The 23,285-nt window shown below is 38.7% G+C and overlaps 1 protein-coding gene across 3 annotated transcripts in view; it reads left to right on the top strand.

Moving 5' to 3' along the window:
- The window catches only part of ESR1 (estrogen receptor 1), a 288,931-nt gene that overhangs the window by 249,523 nt on the left and 16,123 nt on the right, over window positions 1–23,285 (top strand). For all 3 annotated transcript variants that reach the window (XM_036414430.2, XM_036414427.2, XM_036414428.2), the window contains exon 7: window positions 13,818–13,951. In XM_036414430.2, coding sequence (XP_036270323.1) covers window positions 13,818–13,951 — 134 coding nt within the window. The remainder of the gene's footprint in view (window positions 1–13,817; window positions 13,952–23,285) is intronic.

The following is a 23,285-nucleotide window of genomic DNA, read 5'->3' as shown; positions in this document are numbered from 1 at the left end:
ACACTTGAAATAACCCTTCTTTCTGTGCTTATGTCACTAACTTGATATAGAATAAGAATCATTCTTTCTAACTTGCTTTCCATTGTTATATTTTCATTTAAAAATTTTCAATATGTAAAACATTTGTTTCCAAAGTCAAAACTTTATAACCAGGCATATTAAAAAAATATAACTTTCATTACTATTCTCTCCACTGGATGCCCCCTATAATGTCAAATATGAATGAAGATTGGCTATATATGGTAGATATATGTATGTGTGGATATTTGTATGTAGTCATATTCCCTCACCCCATATACAAAAGTAATATATTATATATAATATCCTACATATTGTTTTGAAGGTTATTACATGCATGTATATAAAGATATCCCTTATTTCTTTTCATGATTATTTTATATTCCATTGGGAGATTTCTTTATTGATGGGCATATTGGTTTTTTCAATCTTGTCTTACAAACAACAACAAAATATATTGTAAAATTTTTAAATCCTCCTCCCCTTTGATTTTTAGGGCTCTGGGTAGACTCACTTTCCTCAATATAAATTGCAAATATATTTTCTCAATTTCTCATTTGCATTAAACTGTTTATGGAGGTTTTTTTTGTTTTGTTTTGTTTTGTTTTTTTATTTTTATTTTTTTTCCATATAGAAAGCTTTTGTAAATTAAGTTTTATAGCAGAAATATATTAATTATAACTTCAGGGGTTTTGGGGGGTTTTTTTTCGCCCTCAAGTTATAATTAATAGTCACTTCTGCTTTCTTCTACTACTTTTTATTCTTATATTTTGGGCATATTTGAAATTTATCCTGATATACAATGTACAATAAAGATTGACTTTTATATTTTCCTAGGTGGCTTTTCTGTTTTCCAAAACCATTTATAAATGATCAATATTTTCTCAAATGACTTAAGATGTATCCATAATCATATACTAAAATTCTTTATAACCTTAAATCTTTTTATAAAATTTCAAGTATCTGCTAAGATTTATCTACCAATCAATAAAACATAGCTTTATTTGTTTTTTAAAGATATATTTTTATTGATTTCAGAGAGGAAGGGAGAGGGAGAGAGAGATAGAAACATCAATGATGAGAGAGAATCATCCTACTAGGGATTGAGCCAGACACCTGGGCATGTGTCCTCAATGAGAATTGAACCAGGACCTCCTGGTTCATGGTGACACTCAACTACTGAGCCATGTGGGCCGAGCTGCTATTTTATTTCTTAGGGTAAGGTAGGTTTTTTGTTTCTTTTGCCATGTGATCCTTAGTATTAACTCCAGAAGAAAATTTGTTGGTAATTTTGTTAAATATAAATTGACTTAGGGACTATTAATGATTTTATTATGTTGAATTTTTGTATCTAAGAACAGGGTGTGCCTTTTCATTTGTTCAAATCTTTCTTTGTCTTATAGAAGTTTTTCCAAGTATCCTTAAGTAGTATATATTGCATGTATTTTCAAGATTATGCATACATATCATATATAGTATAAATATATATCTTATATGTAATAATTAATATTTGCATGTCATGTTTATAGACAACTACTTTACTAGTTCTTTATTACTTAGTTTTCTCATTAATTTTGGGGTTCATCACTTCTCGGCCTTTTGGCTAAGATCAAGTGTAATTTTGGGATTCCTTAATACACAATCATATCATCTGTTTTACTTCTTCATTTCTATTCCTAAGCATCTAATGTATTTTTTAACCTAATTGAATTGAATAATACCTCTAATACATTATTTAAAAAGTCACAAATAGTGGACACCATTGTTTCTATATACTTATGTTACAAGGATTTCTATGGATGTCTGTATTACTAGGTTTTTATTTTATTTTTTAATTGAAAATGAAGATTATCTTTATTTTTGCATCAAAATTTATAAGAAAGTTTGTCACCCTAATTCCATTTTTAGTGTTAACTCTATCATTAAATAAGTTTAATGTCTGCCTGCTCAACCATATGCTGATCTCTCTCTCTCTCTCTCTCTCTCTCTCTCTCTCTCTCTCTCTCAACTGGAGCTTCTTTTATCAGAAGAGGTTCATGAAGACACTTTTTTTTTTAGCCTAAATGTTTCTAAATGTGCCTGTGTCCTTATGTGGAAAGTTTGCCTGTATATAAAATCATTGGCTCACATTTTTTCTCAAGTATTTTTAAATGATTGCCCCACCATTTATTATGCTTTTTAAAGTATATATATATAATCAAAATTATTTTGTTATGAGCCAAATGTTATACTGAAAACCCAGTAAGGAAAGAGAGAACAACTTAGCTCACAATGGCTTTCCTTTCGCATCCATCATCAGCTAAGTCAGGAACCTGCATCATTTTGCGTTTTCTGAAAAGTGAAATGGAAATACTTGTGGAGGGCTCTCATGGATGCATTTAGAGTCTGTATGTTCAGGAAAATGGAACTGAAATCTTTTAGTAAGAGTCATGGGCCCGATCCTTGAAATAGATGTTGGTTGAGTTTTTTGTAGTATGTAATTACAACACAATAAGACTCAAAAGCATTTCAATAAAGTGAGGGTGCAAGAGGAACATGCTGCTTCAAGAGCTTCATTAGCTTTCTGCAGGCTGCAGCTCTCTGGGTGGCTGGGAAGAACCCTGCTTACCTTGGTTCACAATCAGTTAGAGCCATCATTGGGGCCTGGGGGTCAGAGTGCAGCATCAAGTCCTTGGGAAAACACTGGGTGCGGAAAGAAAGGATAAAGATGTTTTTCTAAAAGCCAAGAAATGGGTTAAAATTTTGTTTATCAGTTGTTTCCAGAACAATATGTGGTAGTGCCAATCACGGATAAAATGGTAGAGTTATACTTCTATTCCTGCTTTAGTTTCTTAAAGATGTTTCTGGTAAATCAGAGCAATGGCATTTGCCCAGTGTAGCGTTAGAGTAAACATATAATTTCTACAGGTACTTCCTGAGGCCTGAGCTTTAGAAATATTTAGGGGAGAGAGGGGTAGGGAGGAGGAAGAGAGAGAGAGAGGTAGGGAGGGAGATAGAGAGATAGAGAGATAGAGAGAGAGAGAGAGAGAGAGAGAGAGAGAGAGAGAGAGAGAGAGAGAGAGAGGGCACTGATGATAACAAATTAATAAGAAAACCAAAATCAAAACATGGCCCTGAAAATGACAGTATGCATGATTCTGGTTGGAGTAAAACACATTCATGTGGCCTTTGAGGTTAATGAAACAGTGAATTTTTCTTAATTTTTATTTCAGTTTCTAATAAGCATTTATGAGCTATTCTTGCTTTTTCATCTCTTAGATGGACTTGCCTTTAAAAAGCATTAGAATCAACACTTCTATAGTATAAAGGCGAGTCTTAAGTGATGATGAGAATTTGACAATATGTGTCCATGCTTATTATATGCTACCCTACACATTCTCACATTTATCCTTGGAACAGCTTTTTGAGGATATTAAAATATTATAATGCTAATATTTCCTCTGAGAAAATAAAGTTTATTGCCATTAAACTTTAAAATACTGGCTTACAATCAAAAGGTAGTAAGTGGCACTCCAATTTTAATGCTTAATAATTCCACCATTAATAAGTGATTAATATCAACATTTTCCTAGGCAGTAGGAACATAGGGAAAAGTCAGATACAGACAGCTCTGTCCCCTGAGAGCATGTAATATGTTGGGGAGGGGGATATGGAGAAGACAGTTACATGAATGTAAAGGTTTATTATGTCAATAAAAGTAAATAAGTGACACATGCTTATGTGTAAGTGCATATGCGTAGTGGTTGTAAGTGCTGTTTATGGGGACATATTTAGTATAGACCTAACCTTAGAAGCGACCGTAGGGGATGGTGGATAGAGAAGCAGGAGAGATAACTACTGTGACAGATGAATGGCTTACTCCCAGAGCACAGGAAGAAGACAGAAGGAAGTGCAGTGGAATATTCATTCAGCGTATGGATTTGTCCTAGGACTGGCACAGTGTACTTGACCATTGAACAGACATTGAAGTTTAGGTGTCAGGTGCTTAGACCATAGTTATAAGTACACAGTGAGAACTGAATAAATGTTAGCTCTCACTGTTTTTATAGTACATCATTGAGGCTGATGGTAGGGTAAGTTGCTAGAGATTTTGTTGGTGCTAATAAAAGAGTAACAATATTTTAAGGAGTTTGTTCACCAAAAGTGGAGCTTAGTAATTCAAGGCAATGAATTATCCTCTTATTTGCCTTCTTGTAGATGTTAGTAAGTCTACAAAATGTTGAGTGTGTGATGTATGATTTTGGATACTTAGCCTTTTTGTACTTAAAAGTCACGGGGCCATTATTTTAGAGCTGAAGTAGCATTTAAGACTTTCAAAATGTCTTCTGTGGATCCTTCGAAGAAGGTGACCTAGTGGTTGCCTTGAAGGAAGGAAGGTGTGTGGGTCTTTGGGACACCCTCATAGTCCTTCTGAAACAGCTGCACTTTGTTCACATATTACTCTATTTAATGAGAAAACCACTTCAAAGAGTACCATTGGTTTGGCCCAGCCTCCATGTTTATAGATGGGAAAACTGAGTCCCAGAAAGGTTATGTGATTTGCCCAAGGTTGCACAACTGTCTGCTGACAGAATGGGGCCAAGAAGACAACTCCTCTCTTTCTGCTACACTGTCCTTTACTACCTGTTGCTACACAACGTAAGATTACTGCACTTTCCCGATGTTAGCACAATCAAAAGAAACATTTAAAATTACACTTCTAGATCAGCACCTAAATGCAAGAGCTACGGGAAAACAACTGCCAATAATTCAGCAGATACACATCCACTCCCCCCACCTCGTGGAAGCAGCTTTCAATATCCTTCGCCCATCTTCAAATAAATACGTTTGCTTTGTATCCATGGTTTTACTTGATTAAAACTTAGATTGAGAAGCATGCAATGAAGTTAGCAAACATTGTACGGTGGACTCAAGGCAAAGATTGTCCATAATCAAAGAAAAGACCAAAAGGGTGGAGGATACAGAGGTCTAGAAGAGTTTACAGATGTACTCAACGAAACAGCATTGTTTCACACAAGACCAGCCATATTCTGTTGGCTCTATTCTCAAGCCTTGTTTGTGAACTGGCTTCCAGGGAAAAGTGTCATTCTCATAATGGCTGTGTTCCAACTTCAGCCTAAGAAGCCTGGAGATTCTAAGAGGAAGGCAGTCAGGTCACTTCTAATTTTCAACTCAAGTGTCTTGGATTTCTGGGCTCAGTGCTATGAATTTGTTGGTTTCCCTCATTGGACTTCATAGCCAAAGCACTCTTTGCTAGCCTTATAATAACCATTAAAATAACTACCTTGTTCATTTTCTTATATTAGTTAGAAACACACACACACACACACACACACACACACACACTTAAAAATGTCTCTTCTAAAAATGGAGTCCAGATGACCTCAAAATATCTTGTCATTCAGACCTCAGTTCAAGTGTCACCTCCTCTAGGACAAGCTAGCTGAAGTTGCCCGTCTACTGACTTGCCTGCTGCTCACTGTTTTATTTCCTAAAAGCACTTAACACAATCGGAGATGATGTTGTTCCCATATTACTTGTCTGGCTTTATCTGGCTTTATCACCAAGAGAGTAGGACCTTGACTAACTTGCAAAGTGCTTGGATCTAATAAAAGTCTGAAAAGTCCCGGTTGAATGAGTAACTCTATAATCCCTGCAAGAAGAGTAGGTCTTTAGCTTAGTTATTAGATTTCCAACATGCTGTATGAATATGTGTCAATCTTCTCAATGGATAATGACTGAATAAAGATTTTTAAAATATATTTTTATTGATTTCAGAGAGGAAGGGAGAGGAAGAGAGAGACAGAAACTTCAATAATGAGATAGAAACATTGATTGGCTGCCTCCCTCATGCTCTCCACTGGGGATGGAGCCCACAACCCTGGGCATGTGCCTTTGACAGGAATCGAACCCAGGACTCTTTGGTCCACAGGCCGATGCTCTATCCACTAAGCCAAACCAGCTAGGGCAGATTTTATGTAAAAGGAAGAGGCAAATAAAGGCATTATGGGGTGTTCGTTTGTTTGTTTGTTTTGCGGGGTTGGCATTTCAATGGCCTTGATTAATTATGGTTCATTTTGTTTTTGCACCATAAAACCAAATTTTGTGGTGCATTTTGTTCTGGACTTTGTGTGCCTAAGAATTTTTGCAATTGAAATGGTCAGGTTAAGAAATGTGAATTTTTTTTCTTCCAGCTTCAGAGACTTGAGGAAATACTCCCTCTGTGAATCTGATCTTTGAAAAACATAAATCTTGATCACTCTTCCCTCAAATTTTCCTAGGGCCAGGGTTCCAGGATATTGACCTTCTTTCACTTTCTCAAACTCATCAAGTAGTTTCTTGCTTCCCAAACCTACATTAGTCTCTATGCTTGGTAAACTCTTTCCAGTCCCTGCTAATTCCTACTTCTTTAATTTCAGGTTAAATGTCACCTCTCCAAATTGGTCTTCTCTGATACCCATCTTCCCCCATATTTAAAAGAGTCCCCTTGATGTACTTTACTCTAAGACCTGTACTCTTTCTTCTTGACATTGTTGTAATTAATAGTTTTACTTCATTTTATTGGTGTGTGTGTTTGTGGGTGATAATGTGTATTTAATGTCTGTCTGCCTTACTGAACTATATATCGCAGGAGTCAATGTTTTGCTCATTGTTGTACTCCAAACACTTTGCTCAGTGGTTGGAGCATAGTAGATTCTGACTGGATAAATATTTTCTGAATGAATATTGGAATGAACAAATAAAATTGATCTTTGAGTTTCCAGTGTGTCTAGTACAGAGTCCGGCATATATAAGTGACTCAAAAAAAATAGTGTATAATGAAAACTGAGTTAAATCAATAAAGTGTTGATCATGTTTCTTACAGGGAAACAATTATTATTTATTAAAAGTAGAAACCCAGCTCTCACATACAAACACAGCACTCCCTTTGTTTAGTCATCTACATTCCAGTTAACAGAATCAGGTCATCTAAGTAGAATAGAGAAAAGCTACTTAATTGCTTTATGTGTATAATTCCAAGACATCCAAATGAAAAGCAAATAACAGACATTCTTCTTATGTCCTACATATTTGATGTATCTTAAAAGATAGATCAAATCTCCTTCTAGTTGGATACTTGAGTAGACACAACCATTAGTCAATTTTCCTCTAGTGACTTACTTTAACTCTTAAACTATATAGACTGTACAAACAACCTCAAGTGGAACATTATCTGTAGAAGTGCCAAATTCCATCTCCTTTGGCAAAGCCATCAAACCCAAAAGTGTGTTTTATAGATTCTGACAGAAGTGTCTGTAATAACCAACTCTAACCTCCTTTTTCTCTTTCTTTTTACCACTTTAGCACCCAAAAGTATATGAAAAGAGTGCATGTTAAGGCTTGTTTCTATTTATTGTAAAATATCTCTTGACTTAAAACTGTGATTATCAGCCATCTGCTGTGAGAAAAGTAAACAGCAGAGAGTTCCTTAGTCTTAACTCCTATATGGCAGGTAGCTTAATAAAGGTAATTGAACATTAGATGACTAAGTGTTTGGCACTAATATCCAGACACATCTTTCATGCAGGTCAATCTAACATTTCCTGTGTAATTCTTTTTGCATCAGCATGAACAGAGGGTCTAAATCCTCTGGGTGAGTAATAAGTGTATCATTTGTCTATACTCTGTCGCTAGGATTAGAAGTAGGCTTACAATGACTTTTGCAAAGCTGGAGTCCACCGCTTGCAATAGAGAGGGAAAGAGGGAATGAGAGTCCTCATGGCTTTGTGTTGGGACATGATTTGGGGGCACGGGTAGGGCCTTCATTGTGGAAGGGGTTGAGTATGGACTTTACCAGTTAGTGTGATGGCCTTGTGACCTGTGGCAGCCTCTTCCATACTTCAGTAGTCAGTGAGTTAGTGCTTTAGCAAGAAAAGTCTCTGATGGAGAATTTCATTTCCTTGAGCTGAAAATATCCTGAGGATACTGCCTGAGGGAAGTGTTTACTCCTTTCTTCGATTTCAACGAGCATGGACTTCCTATATGGAAAAAAATATATATTTTTAGCTATTTTCTCCTCGCATTGGAATTCTATTTACTGTCCAATGATATTGACTGGCTTCTCTTGGTAGAGTCCCTTATGTATCAAATGACACCAACAGCAATAATAAACCTGCACATGAATTGAAGCTGAGAAAAGCAGAGAGATGAAAACTTTCTTCCTGCAGTCATGCTTTCCAACTTCTTCAGCAGGGTCTGCTTGACTTGGGATGTGTCTTCTGAGAATTTTACATTTCTAAAATACTCTAAATTGCTCCAGGCATTTATTCCTCAGCCTCTCAGTGCACATAGGACTGGCTTTCATTTCATAGCAGCTCTTCTCAAAGTAATGGACTAAAAGTCATTTCCACTTGAAGTCCGGTCCTTCAAAATGAGTCATACAACATGATTTTATCTTCCTTTTGTCAGAATAATTATAATAGGATGGTCTTCTGGTCATATTCTTAAAATTTCTCTTATTGGTTTTTATTTTATTCCATTTTTCATGTCATTTGGACACCCATTCAGGCATAGAGTTAAGTAATTGGTTAAAGGTCACGTATTTGGTAAATGCATGCATCAGGGTTTGAACCCAGGCAGCTGGATGCCAAACTCTGAATCGCTTTTATCGCAAGTAATCAGTTCTGAGATGCAGCCAGTGAAATTTTGCATTTTTCTCAAGATATGTCGCCATTGTAAATGGTGATGATGTGTAGCACAGAAATTTTCCATTTAATTTCACACGTCGAAGAGTTGGATTTGTAAACCTCTTGATGATACAACTATTTATGGATTCACAGCATTGCAGAGTGTGTGCTGAGAGGTTTTGTAGCCACCAAAATATTTGCTCTTGAAATACAACTAAAGCTCTTTAAATACAACTAACCATGCCACTGTTGATTTTAAACACCATCTTAATTTATAAACTTTTTTCCCCTAAACATAATGTACTTTTCTCAGGACAGCCAAGTTCAATGTCCATCTCCTGGGCTTTCTGTTTGTTTGTTCATTTGTTTATGTCCATAAAGAGAGGCTACAAGTAGCTTTACATTTTGTGAGATTATTTTTGAGGCTGTATAAGGGCAGGTTTGATCTGCATACCCTCATGAGAGCTCTTTATTTCCCAGGTGGAGGCATAGGGACCCGAGGGCTTCAGATAAGCAGGCTTTGATTTCTATAGAGGAGAAACTTTCAGGATATTGCATAAACAAATGCTCTTGCAAATCCTGCCAGCCCCCACCCTGCCCCCCTTGCTTAATTGCAAATGGACTGCATTTGAAGAGGACAAGGAGAAGAACAAGGTTTCCCCACTAGGGGATTCTAAGATGCTGCAGACTCCAGATGTAATTGGTGGAGGGCTTCAGCCTTGCAGGTTGTCACGTCTCACAGTTGGAGTCCAGGGCTGGGTTGCTTGTTAAACCACTTCTGATCTATGACTAAAGCTGTTCTTTCTTCAAAAATAAATCTTGTTCTTCCATACCCCATGTGTTTCTCAGCCTCAGGAGCACTTCATGGATTTAGACCAATTTTAACATTACTTAGTAATGTTATCACCAAATTCTCAGTAGTCAGCCCATGTCTGATGCTGTTGATTCATCTGTTCCATCTGAAATTGAGTGAATGCTCTGGTCGGAATGGCTCCCTGAGGTTAGGAAACATATTTTGGCAGCACTTTGACAAGGTAGCTCAGACCCCAAAGTATGATGACCTTAGTGGACAGATAGAAAAGGGTTCCTCTGTATTGGTCAGGTGTCACATGTCTGAACACCCAGCAAGGTCCACATGGGTGCCCAGTCACCTGCTCACTGGCTCCATGGCAAACAAGCTCTTTCACCTGTGACGTTGCTAATGAGGGACCTTTAGATACCATGTCATCAGTCAGTCATGTCCATGTAGGCAGCATCTAGGGATTTACCAAAAAGATCATCAGGGTCAACACAGAACCTAGCACTTACTTATTACACAAACAGTGGATGGGCTGAAGTGTTTAGACCCAGGGAGTTTTTTCCCGTGGAAAGAAGAATGGATTTAGTCTGATGGAGACATCGGCATAAAGTTCTTGTAGATGTGGAGAGCACCCTTAGAAAATGCGACCTCAGTGGAATATTCTCCCAGGCACCCTCAACCTGGAGACTCCCAGCAGCGAACATGAGGCTGCACACCTGAGGGCACAGTCTGTGGCTCCCACTTTGAGCTGAAGAGCAAGCATTGTGTGTGGACAGGTATGATTGGTGAGAATGAACAGGCTACGCCATGGGAAGAGGCTGAGAAGAATGCACTCCTGCTGAAAGGGTTAAGAACAAGCTTCTCAGGAGCACGTGTGGGAGACTATTGAAAAGGGACCAGAGAACAGAGCACAGCGAAGACTCCACTCTCTGCAGAGGAGCTGAACTTTTGCTCACAGCAGGTGAGCACAGGCTCCCTCCCACCCTGAGAGCTGCTCCCCTGCCGATGTGCAGTCTGTGAAGTAAACAGAGGCTTTATACTGAGAAAGGAACATTTCTCTATTTTGGCTAAGAGCTGTTATTTTTAAAGCTTCATCTTCCAAACCTTTCCCCCATCCTTGTTTATTTTTTCACTAGAAAGAAAATGTGCTTCTTAAAAAAAATAAATAAATAAAAAATTCAACTACAGGACAAGAAAAAAACTCACTTCTAGTGTTCTCTGTCTGGTTAAGGCCAACTCACCCCTGGGTGTTACCACCTTATCACCCTCCTCTTGTGGAATGTAGCATTTGAGGTGTTCCTCTGCCGATGTAGATGTAGAACTTTCATACAACTGGATTTCCACCGGCAAAGCAAAATCTACCCCAGCAATTGCTTTCTGGGTGCTTCAGGTAAAAAGGCCAACTTCTCCCTTGATATCTATGGATCGATTTATCAATCCATAACTGATAGTTAAATATGGACTCTGCTGTGAGCCACATACCATTCTAAGCACTTTCCATGAAACCTTCTTTACCTTTATCTAAGAATATTGTAACCGTTGCTTCCATGTTGGTGTGGGTTACACTTGGGGAGATGGGCATTATTTGTAAGCGATTTTCTAGGCCTTTTCTGGGGAATGCATCCCGTTGTGTTGCACCTTTCTCCTTGTCTATTTTGTCCTGTTCTGGGTCTCCGTATTAATGAGGCCTGTGCCTTTCTTCTCTGTGCTGAATGCCTAGCTCAAAGCTTGGTATGTATTGGGCTCTCTATCAGTCTTTTTGAGTGACTTAAAGTGAAGCAAGACAAGAATTCAAAGAAAATCTTATTGTTGGAATTCTTTCTTCTGGTTTAAAGGTGTGGTTTGACTTAACAGTTCTGAGGCCAAATTCCCTTATTTATAAAATGGGAATAATAATACCAACCTTAGGGGCAGATGTAAGAAGTAAATTAATTTATTAAAAGTACTGGCATATTTCAAGTCAGTGTGTTAAAGATGGTTTATTCCATAAAGGTGTTAAGAAAACTAATCAGCTGCCTGGGAAAATAGTAAGTTGAATCCCTGTCTCACATCTTGCATCAAGAAAGAGATGCATAACTATAATTTACTAAAATCTATTGTATGGTAAATGGACTTAAATGAAATCTATGATAAGTAATGGATTCTATGATAAGTAATGATATCTTAATAAAGTGTTTATAAAAAATAAAATCCAGAAGAGCAAAGATTTAAACAAAATAATATAAGAACTATACGTGAAAGAAACATACGATAGAAATATTTTTTTTTTATGTATTGGAAAGGAGAGTGAATTTTTTAAACAAGACATACTATTCTAAAGCCATAAATGAACAATTTGATAAATATGTTTATATAATGATTAAATGTTTTGCAGAAAATACCAGAAACCAAGTCAAAAGAAACATGACAAACCATTAGAAAAGCATTGAGAGCACTTAGGACAAACTGATAATTAGTACAATATATAAAGAGCTCTTAAGAATCAATATGGTTCTGACTGGTTTGGCTTAATGAATAGAAGTCAGTCTGCAGATTGAGGGGTCCCAGGTTCAATTCTGGTCAAGGGTATGTACCTTGGTTGTGGGCGCATCCCCAGTAGGGGGTGTGCAGGAAGCAGCTGATAAGAGTTTCTTTTTCATTGATGTTTCTAACTCTCTATCCCTCTTCCTTCCTCTCTGTAAAAAATTAATAAAATATATTTTAAAAAAATTAATGTGAACATGACTAGCATCCAAGAGAAAGAGGAGACCTCTCAGAGAAAGAGCTTATACCAATATATTCTCCTACCAACAGCCTATTGGTACAAGCTCTTTGGAAGCAACTTTTGAACTAATTATCAAAGTTTTAAAAATATATAAGTCCTATGATATAGTGATTCTACTTCTAGGAATTTATTCTATAACTATCCATAGATGTGCCCAAAGACATAAGCACGAGGGTAATTATTGCAGGAGCTGTTTGTAATGGCAAAATACTTGAAATCATACTAAATATCTGCCAATAAAAAAAGTGGTTAAAGAAATCACAAGTTTTTTTTTTATTATTATTTCAGTGAAAAACTATGCAGTTTTTAAAAACAGTTGATGAAGAACCTCAAGGTTTATTAATTGAAAACAAAACAAAAAAGATACTGGGCATGTGTTTAGTGTTTATGTTTTAAATTTGTATATATGTCACAAATATATCTTTGCATATGCATAGACTATTTTAACTTCTTCCTGTCCTTTCTGATTACAACATGTTCCAAATTGAGCCTATGAACAAAAATATGAATGAGTTCCTTTCACATTTATCATTTCATTTAATTTCTGCAACATCTGTATACAAATGATACTAAGATAGTAATTTATTTTTTAAATATGGCACATGATGTATTATGAGTGTTAAATTCTTGATGCCAATGCTCTGTTCATAGGGAAAAGCCTAAACTTCCTATAATGATGTAGGACCTTCTTTGTCACCTGACCATTTCCTTCTTTCTCACATTAATCTATATCTTTATTAGATTAACACACTGCTCTATATTCTTTCATTTGTTCCTCCTTTCCACATTTAGGACCTTCTTGTAGGGATGTTTTCAGTGAAATTCTACATTCTCTTAAAGTGTTAACTCAATGCCACCTATTAAACAAATACTCAGTTGTCATTCTCAACAACTTCAATAGTTCCAGTTCATCTACAGCCCATAGTTTTTAGAGTTTTTTTCTACTTCAAAAGCACTCTATACCACTCTGTTATATTTGATTGTGTTATTTCAAGGCCATGAACATATTGAAACTGGAGGCCCTGTTTTTTGTTTTTGTTTTTTAATTATTGATTTCACAGAAGAAGGGAGAGGGAGAGAGATAGAAACATCCATGATGAGAGAGAATCATTGATTGGCTGCCTCCTGCATGCCTCTCACTGGGGATCGAGCCCATAGCTTGGGCATGTGCCTTTACCAGAATTGAATCATGATCTACTGGCTGGGGTGGAGGCCCTGTTTTTATTCCCATAACTACCACAATATCTAGAATATAGGAAAAGATAAAAAAATATTTACTAGAAAAATTATTTACCTCAATCTTAATAATTTTTGATTACCCATAGGTTAAAGAATGCTATACTTAACATGCATATTTGGGGAATGAATATTTGAAATGAAAAAAATGGTTTATTCATGGGAAATCTTTTTGCCTTGCTTTCTAGAATTCAAATGAATGTTCATGCTTAATAAACAGAATGGCTACAGTTTTTTGATACAGATTTGGACCCAGTAGATATTTGTGAATGTGAACCTTATCATACCTTCTGGAACTTCTATGTTTAATACTTTTTTTTCTGTGTTTTCATAGGAACCAGGGAAAATGTGTAGAGGGCATGGTGGAGATCTTTGACATGTTGCTGGCTACATCATCTCGGTTTCGTATGATGAATCTCCAGGGAGAGGAGTTTGTGTGCCTCAAATCCATCATTTTGCTTAATTCTGGTGAGTTGGTAACATGTGAGAATTTAATTCTGGGTTACTGAAATATCTATTCCCAACCAGATGCAAGATACCTGCTACAAAGGCATAATCATCAGTGGAAGGAAACCACTGACAGACATTTAAAACAATCTATTGGCATTGTTGACTACTCACTGAGGTGGAACCTCACTGGTCAAATATGATGAATGAAAAACAAAAACTGGGCATTGAATTAAATGGCCTTTTTGTTGAAATAGTTGCATTTTTTGGTAGATATGGGGGATGTTTTTATTAAAGTGATTCAAGTGTAGACATATGTCTGTTGACCAGTAGTTCAAGTTACACTGTTGGGAAAATGGTAACCAATTCCAAGCTCCAGATCATGAGGAAAGAAGCTTATTTGACACAGACTATATTGTTGGTCAAAACTGAGTAGTTGAAAATATAACTGGCTCAGAGATTTAAAATCCTGGTCCTAAAACTGAGGCAGATGGAATGCAGTAAATTGGACTAGCTGAAAGGGAGTTTTTTCATTGGTCTTTGGTATCTAATTCAACTGTCCCCTCCTATTTATTCATTGGAGAGAGCTCAACTGAGAGCACTTTTTTTTTTTTTTGTAGTGAAGTTGGCTGTATTGTAAAAAGTCATGTCAGGTCACCAGATGGAAATCATGGCTCAGCCTGAACTAGCACCCTACCTCCTCCCAGGCCTTCAGTATTTGGCCCTAAGCACTAGATCTCCAGTCTGTGGGACCTGAAACTTAACAATTGGGTGTCAGCTACAGTGTAGATGCCTTAATCTGGACCTTTGCCCATGATCCATGGCCCTCCTTCATGCCTCAGGCCTCATTCTTACATAGAAATCATAGGCATTTTAAAGCCCTGGGATGATTTGGATTTCCTTTCTTACACCATTACATACTATCTCAAATTTTCCAATAACTGATCTAACAGTCTATATTGATTACGGGTAGAGATCAGCACATCTCTCTCTTTTCAGATGTCTTGTCTCTTCCTGATGATTGGTGGTCCCTTCCCACCCCCCACCCCCTCTAACAATTTTCCATTTCTCTTCCCCACCAATGCTAGTAACCAGATACTTAATAGCCATCATAGTAATCATTCTCACTTATCAACAGATAAATGGAACTCTATACTATTACACTAGGCATGGACTGAATTACAGAATGAAGTTACATAAAAAAAAATTAATGCCATCTATACTAAGGAAGTGATTATGACTCCATTCAAGTTTCTGGTCCCACTCACATGCATTGTGCTTTTCATTTTAGTCATTTGTCCTGGACATTGAAGGGTCCAGACCCTCAATGGCTCCTTAGTGGGTGAATGTTCTGGGAGCAGTGCCACTCGGCTGCCTGGTGCCAGGTCCTGAACCTGCTGCTGCTTCTGTGGAGGGTGGGCACATGCGCACAGCTTTCATGTGGGCAATCTTCTAACTTCAGGGAAAGCTGCCCTGTCAGGGCTGGGACATTTCCCCACTTTACCAGGAAATAATATCCCAGACAGGAAGTGAAATTGGCGAGCTGTATAATCAAAGTTACCTTGGTAACCAAAAGTATTTCCTTCTGATCCATATAGCTTTTTCCAACATTATTGACCTGTTCCTGTGATTGGGTATATTGTAAAAAAATATTATGTAAAAAAAGGCAAGACTTTTGCCATCAAAATTTTGGATTCATAGACCCATGTTTTTTAAGTCCCAAAGGGGGGGAAAAAACTTTTAGCCCACATAAGAAAGTCTTTTATTAAAGACTAGCACCAGAGCCTGCCTGGTGTGGCTCAGTGGTTGAGCGCTGACCTGTGCACCAAGTCACAAGTTCAATTCAAAGTCAGAGTACATGTTGAGGTTGCAGGCTTGATCCCCAGTAGGGGACGTGCAGGAGCCAGCAGATAGATGTTTCTTTCTGATCAATGCTTCTATCTCTTCTGATTTTCCCTTTCTCTCTTTCTCTAAAATAATAAAAACATATTTAAGAAAAAAATATTAGCACCAGAATCTCAAGCCAGAATTTCCCACTGAAGAATTGCAGAATTTGGACTTCTACCTAATACCTCCCTCTACCTTCCTCTTCCCCCCCACACACACTAGTTCAATGTTCTTACTGGATTCTCCTTCTTTCTCGGGATCTCCTGTGAGCTTCCCCTGAACTTGAAGGGTTGGAACACCAATTTGGAAATGCAAGGCATTGCATACTGACAGAGTTTAACAGCTGTCTTTTGGTGAGATAGCAGGGTGACAGCTGGCTCGAGAGCAGTAACAAAACAGTAGCTGTCTCTCCACCTGGAAAAAGAGAGGTAACTTTTTCCACTCCCAAAGCAAGCTGTGTTTCCAAAAAGCAGAGCTGCTGCTGGGCATAGCTCCCCGGGTTGCATATTGTTCCTGAGAAATGAGATAAATGGGGCAGGTCTTTGAAACAGAATCGTGTATGGTACTGGATCCTTTTTCAGAGTAAAAAAAGCAGTCGGTCAGATCCTTCTCAGATCTCATCTCATTCAGGAAATCTACCACCCACGTTCAGAATGAGCTTTTCTTCTCTAGACTACTGTGGTTCTTACAGTCAGTACCACACAATCTAGCATTTGGTTAGTTGATTGTTTGATTTAATTCATTTATTTAATAATCATCATTTATTGAATTCCTACTACAGCTTTATTTCAAATATATGAAAATGTATGGCAGGGTTTGTTTTTTGTTTGTTTGTTTATTTGTTGTTGTTTTTTGTTTTGTTGTGTGTTTTCTTTTTTTTACTTCAACCTGGATTGGTTCTTTATGCACAGATGTCCTAATATTCCTATAAGACATGAATCTCTTCTTCTGTATTCCTCTTAGCCTTTAGCCCATAAATGGTCAACAAGCATCCCATCATTCAGTCACTTAATAGATGCTCATTTGCTGGACACAACCAGGAGGACCTGGCAAGTCCCCATGTTCCCAGGCTATAACTACCGTTATAAAACCTATCCTTAGCACACTGTAGATTGAGGCAACACCAAACCAGCTACTGGTAAAACAATGCCCATCCCCCTGGGTTACTGTGAGCTAATGGGGAAATTATGTCTAGACTGTCTAATGTAGTTCATGGAACACAGAAGACCCTCAATCAAGGACAGCTATCGTCATTGCTCTTGAAAATCTCTGGCTTAAATGGAGTCAGTTCATGGCTTTTTTCAATATAATTAAGTGCTTTTAGTTTAAAGGTTGCCTGTTGGGCTTAACAACTGTAAGGGGATTTTGGGGTAATACTATTATAATAATACCGGTCGCCACTGTTTCCTGAGACTTTGTTATTGTGCATTTGATTATATGGAGAGAAATTTTAGCACAAGACTTATCTCCTGGATGATAATTGATTGTTATTTGAATCTTCCTTCATATTGGCTGAACTCAAGGAAAACTGAGGTGAGCCTCTTGCTATCACAGGCACTCAATTAGCTGCTTCTTTTCCCATATGTGATCCTCATAAACCCCTGGGAATCCACTCCTGTTCAGGACAAAACTCTTTCAGTGAGTGTTTTTCATGACTCAGAAAAAGTCACAGGTCAAAGCTTAATAAGTATAAACCTATATTCTCCAATCAATAGTTTAAATTGAATTGAATACTTACATCTATCCCTTTCTGACCAGAATTCTTTATATTTCCCAGTAATTCAAAGATCCTCATACACTTCATTCCTTGGTAACTTTATCCAGCTGGCTCCATGGAGAGCCTGTGGGACTCCCGAGTCAGCATCTCTGTTATCTAGTAGACCCACTCTCCTCTCCTGACTCCCAGATCATCCCAGATACCTGGAGGTCTTCTCTGTGCCTATGGACCCCCGTGTTCCCTTCAGTAGGTGCATCTGTTGCTCCTGAAATGTCTCATGCTACCGAAATGTTGTACTCTTCATTACCTGTTCATCCCAAGCAGATGGATCTACAGACACTTCTCTCTCAGTTGATGAAGTAGTGAAGAGGAGGAAAGAGCCAAAAGTCATAGAGTGAAAAGTCAAAGAAAAGAGAATCCCAGAAAGAATTATGGCAACGTCTCTAAAATCTACACCCTGGTGTTCATGAGAGGAAAGGGGGCTATGGAATGGTGAACAGGATCATATACATTCAACATCAGCATACAAACAGCACTAGCTGTTGTCTCCTCTAGTTCTGGTTCTCTGCTTATATGGCCCATCTTGTCATCTCAGTGGCTTGTCAAAGCATAGGATGCTGGAGGGTGTGACATCGTTTGCTTTACCTGTGTGCACTGGGGGCCCTGCTCTGGTCAGGGAAGCATTTATTTCATGAAAAGCTATAACAAAACTTTTATCACAATGGATGTTTCCTTTCTTCGGATCTGCCTTCTTTGTACTCTTATTTATTAGACAATTATTTAGAGCATTTACATGTTTATGTTTAGAAATAAGACAGTGATTCAGTGTCGACATATTTAGATACAAGAACATTTTGAAAGCATATTGACAGTCAGGACCATTCATTCTCAGTCCTGAAAGGTCAAGCCTTGGAAAGTGCAAATAGGCATGGTGACAGGTCTGCCCATTGTTGTTAGGTGAAGGAGACTTCATTGTATAGCTTGGGTTCTTTATGATGCAAGCTCCCTCTCCAGGGAGCCTGCTTCTTGCTATTATTTTGAGATATCGATAAATGGCACTTTATGGTTATTAAGTGGCTCATTGTCTTCTCCTGGTTGACTGGGTTCTGTAGATGGTCACTCAACTGTAGAAACCTTTCCCTGCCACTAACTTCTGGACAACATTGAGCACACCTCATGGGCTCCCTTAATTTCCTGCCAACTGGTCATGGCATGGACTTGTCATGGGGGAGGCAGCTGTGCCACTCAGCTACGGCTGTGGGGGTGGGGAAGTGATGTATTCGGATAAGCTGTGTTCCCGAGCCTCAGGTGGAAAATGGAAATAATGATACCAACTAATGGAATCCTTGTGACTACTGAGAGAAATGCCATATAGTATCTGGCACACAGTAGATGCTTTATTCATGCTCTTGCCATACAAAGCCCTCCCTGGCTTTTGGCTCTATGGAAAAAAATTGCTATGTCCTTCTTAGCAGATAATACACCCCTGCCTGGACATTCTAAGAAGGGGATTTCACTCCTCACTTTGGGGGATGAAAAATTGCATTTTTACAACCAAGACAACCTTCTTATAAATGGAATAGTCTTTGGGCCCCAGATGGGGCCATTGGCTCCTATATCTTGTCAGAATTTCTAAGAAACTGGTGAATCAACCAAGTGTCTGTAGCCTGGGGAAGGCGTGGGAGTCCTAATGTGAATTTCTGGGATGGGGCAGAGGTAGCAGCTACTTGGGAACTACAAATGCTTACATCATTCTGGATATTAGAAACAGTTTTTAGTTCTGTTGAGACACCCCCCCCCCCCATCCCCCAAGGGAGGAAACAGATTTTTGTAGTTTTGTGCTTCCAAAAGCACTGAACAAGGAGGAAGCCCTCCTTGGTTCAGTGGCTATGTTGACCCACCTTCTCTAAGCTCCAGAAGTCATGTAAATAGGCATCCTTAAGTCTGAATAATGTGTGCACCTGTTTAGAAAGGAAAAACTGCCAGGTTCCCCCAATGCTGACTTAATATGCTCTTTGTATTATAATGCTGCTTAAATATTAATTACCATGTTTATGATGCAAATAAATAATGGAGCATACTCTCCAAGTTTATAGCGCTTATCTAAGCACAAAGCAAACTCACAAATTAAATACTAAAAACTGAAAGGCAAAGTGATAACGTGTTGGCAGAAGCTGAGCTGCTGTTAGCACCAGGCCAGGTCCGCTCCTCTATACCAGGAGCTCCTCTATACTTCCCCCACCCCTGGCCTGTGTTCAGAACCATCGTGAAAACTTTGTTTGCACAACATGCTGTCATGTCATCTGGCTTTGGCAAGAGCACCTCATTTATGTGTTTCGTTTGCATTGTTCTATGCTTATTTATCTGAGATACTTGAAATACAACCATTATATTCTAAGGCAATCATAAGCACGGGTGGAACATGTGTTATGTGGGAAACAAAAGGCATATGAGTTATCTAGATGGGTGTGTCTCAGTATCCCACACATTTCAGTCATCTGGGGATCTTTGAGAGAAAAAAAATATCCCCCTATGGGGACCATTTTCAGAGATTCTGATATAATTGGCTCTGAGCAGCGCTTGGATGTCAGTACTTGTTTCAAGCTTTCACCAAAACTCAAATCTCATCAGGATTGAGAGCCATGATTCAACAGATCCAGTACATTCTGATCTTAATGTCTTAATGATATTTTAAGGATATCATTAAAAGCACATTTTATCATTCTAAAAAGCAATTTAAAGACCTTTGAGAATCTTTTTTAACTTTTAGGAGTCTGTGGAACCTAGTGTGAACACAACTGGTGTAGGTGATGAAATTTCAGCTAAATTAGATAATCCTCTAGTACCTTATAAAACGAAGCATTCAGCAAACTGTGCAGGAACATCTGCTCGTGCTCAGAACTGTAGAGGCACAAGGGTGAATAAGATCTGCTCGCTCTATTACACATTGAGTTTTGCAGGGGACACAGACAATGAACTAACAGTTTTAATATCATGATAAATGTGCACACAGTGTGACAATAGGTCCTTGTATGAGGACTGGTGCATGAGCTGAGTCTTGAGGATAAGTGGGAATTAGCTGGAGTCATAAAACAGGTCTAGGAGAAAGTTCTGGCTTCATCACCAAACTAACATGGTCTCATCAAGCCACTGCACCTCTTTCCACCAGTTTCCTCAAATGGAAATCATAATTCTAAATAGTTTTGTCAACTGGATAGGTTTTTTATGACATAATAAGGCAGCTTAAAAACATAAGCTAATATTACATTTCCATTACGGTATGTTCTTTTTTTTTAAGGGAAAATATTTAGTGGTCTAATATTCTACCAAGTTGTGGTGTCAAGATCTCCCTGTTCCAACAGAAAGACCAGAATTTCACTCGGGCCCTATATTTGGATAGGCCTTAGGTGCCTTCAAGCCCAGCATCCTAAACTACCATTTACAAGTGTGTTGACACTTGAACCAAAGAAAACCAGAGGAAAACAACAACAGAATACCACCAATTTCTTGAGCTCGGACGTGAATGAAAATACTGTTTTCTAATGGGTTTGTCTTTCTCCACAAGATACTCACTGGACAAGTAAAAGAGTATATATGGTTTCCTGAAACATTTAAAGGGAAATTCACTGTCCTGTGAGGTTTTGAGTCCAAAGCAAACATGTCTGCACTTGGTTGCAAGACCTACCGCTGGGCCTGGCCTCTTGCTTGTGGCCTGGTGGCCGTGTCCAACTGCTCTTGGATTGAAAGAAAGATGGGCAAACAGGCATCTTCCTGTCCCTGACTGTGCCAGGATGTCTTTGAGGCTGCATCAGCTCCAGCACTTCCCCCAAAAGGCGCACGTGACTTTTTATGTTGCAGTAGATTGAGGCTGCCTAAGCCTTGCTTTCTCCACATTTTCACTTGATATCACTTTTTAGATTTTTTTCTTCTGGCAGATAAGAAAGACAGTAATATTCCACTGAACTGAGGACATTCATGGATTTTCAAGCTACTATTTGTTAGCTTACCTAACATTTGGTGAAGATTTACTGTTTTCCAGGCACTGTATTAAGTGCTGGGAATGCAAAGTTGCCTTTAGGGCCTTCTCTGTGACTGGGAGACAGTAGCAGCTCCTGTTGTGGGTTAGTGAAGTGAGGTACATGGGCTTCCCCCGGGAGCCCGGGGGCTGCTCCATCCAGGTCACCCAGGGGTAATGCCAATCTAATAAAAGGGTAATATGCTAATTAGAATGGGAACCTTCTGGATATCTTTCTGGACCAAGCCATTGTGGCAGGCCAAGGAAGAGGGGGTTAGGGATGATCAAGCTGGCAGGGGGGAGCAGTTGGGTGTGATCAGGTTGGCAGGGAGGGAAGCTGGGGGTGAGCAGGCCAATGGGGAGGGGTAGTTGAGGTGATCAGGCCAGTGGGGGAGGGGGCAGCTGGGGGCGATCAGGCCAGCAGGCAGAGTGGTTAGGGGCGATTAGGCAGGCAGGCAGGTGAATGGTTAGGAGCCAGTGATTCCATTTTGCGAGAGGGATGTCCCACTGCCAGTTTAGTCCCAATCCCACTGGCAGTTGGACATCCCCTGAGGGGTCCCAGATTGGAGAGGGTACAGGCTGTGCTGAGGGACACCCCCGCGCCCTAGTTTACAAATTTTGTGAACCAGGCCACTAATAGTGATAATATTAGGAGTGATTAGGAAAGCAAGCCCCCACCTCAAGTACTTCATGGTCTGAAGATAAACATAGATACAAAAAGGAAATTGTTCTTTTAACAAAGGAAGCTGTGATTTCCAACAGCAATTTAGGTCACTTACGAATACAAAATATATTATTAAAGAAAGAACAACAACCCAAAGTTAACCAGCCATGTGGACATTTTGATGTTTCTTATTGCAATATAGTGTGAGGGTTAAGAGCAAGGGTCTCTAGTTCCAAGTTCAAATCTTTTGTCTACTTTTGAGTTGTATGACTTGGGCTGAGTTGCTTAAACCCTTTGTGATCTATTTCCTGGTCCATGAACTGGAGAAGGTAACAATGCCTACCTGTTAAACAATCTAGCTCTTACAGCATTGCCTGCTTAGACCTCCACTTGATTCATGTTAGGTTCTGCTTCCTTTTCTCTCGCATGCTGTGTGTGCATGTATTCATATTTATATTTATGCATTTAAATTAAGGTGACACACACATACCTTCTTTAAAAATAATATTTTAATTGGCTGCAGAATTATTTTTGAGGGTATAACATCTTGTATATAACAAATCTGACATTGTCATATACAATGCAATTTTTAAATTTATTATTAGAAATGCTTGGTTTGCATTCTTTTATGTCTGCTGCCCACTTATGATATTACTTTGGACATGTTTCTAGATTTTCTGGGTGAAAGGGTGGAAATATCTTTAAAGCTCTTGCTTCATATTGCTTACAGCTCCAGAAAGCTCTACCCAGTTACACTTTCGCATGCATGCAACCTGAGTAGGCCAAGCGGAAGGCCGAGGAGGGAGGTGCTGCTGGCAAGTCCCTGAGAGCAGAGAGCTTCTTCTCTCGACCCCACCCCCTCATCCCACCCCCATCCCCACCCAGGCTCTCTGCTGCAGAAGATCCAAGGCCAGGAATTTCTATACAGGCTACATTATAAACATCATATTATCAACCCAAGCTCACCTTTTTGAAGCAGATTAACATCTGAGAATTTTATTGTATTGTATTAACTTTACTTTTTAAGAATTGTACAGATACTGTGTTGGTGAACTTCCCTGATTCCAAGCAG

The sequence above is a fragment of the Pipistrellus kuhlii genome, unplaced genomic scaffold (assembly GCF_014108245.1).
Source record: "Pipistrellus kuhlii isolate mPipKuh1 unplaced genomic scaffold, mPipKuh1.p scaffold_m20_p_5, whole genome shotgun sequence".
Taxonomy (NCBI): domain Eukaryota; kingdom Metazoa; phylum Chordata; class Mammalia; order Chiroptera; family Vespertilionidae; genus Pipistrellus; species Pipistrellus kuhlii.
The sequence above is the reverse complement of the archived record's forward strand: the minus strand, read 5'-3'. Positions and strand labels throughout refer to the sequence as shown.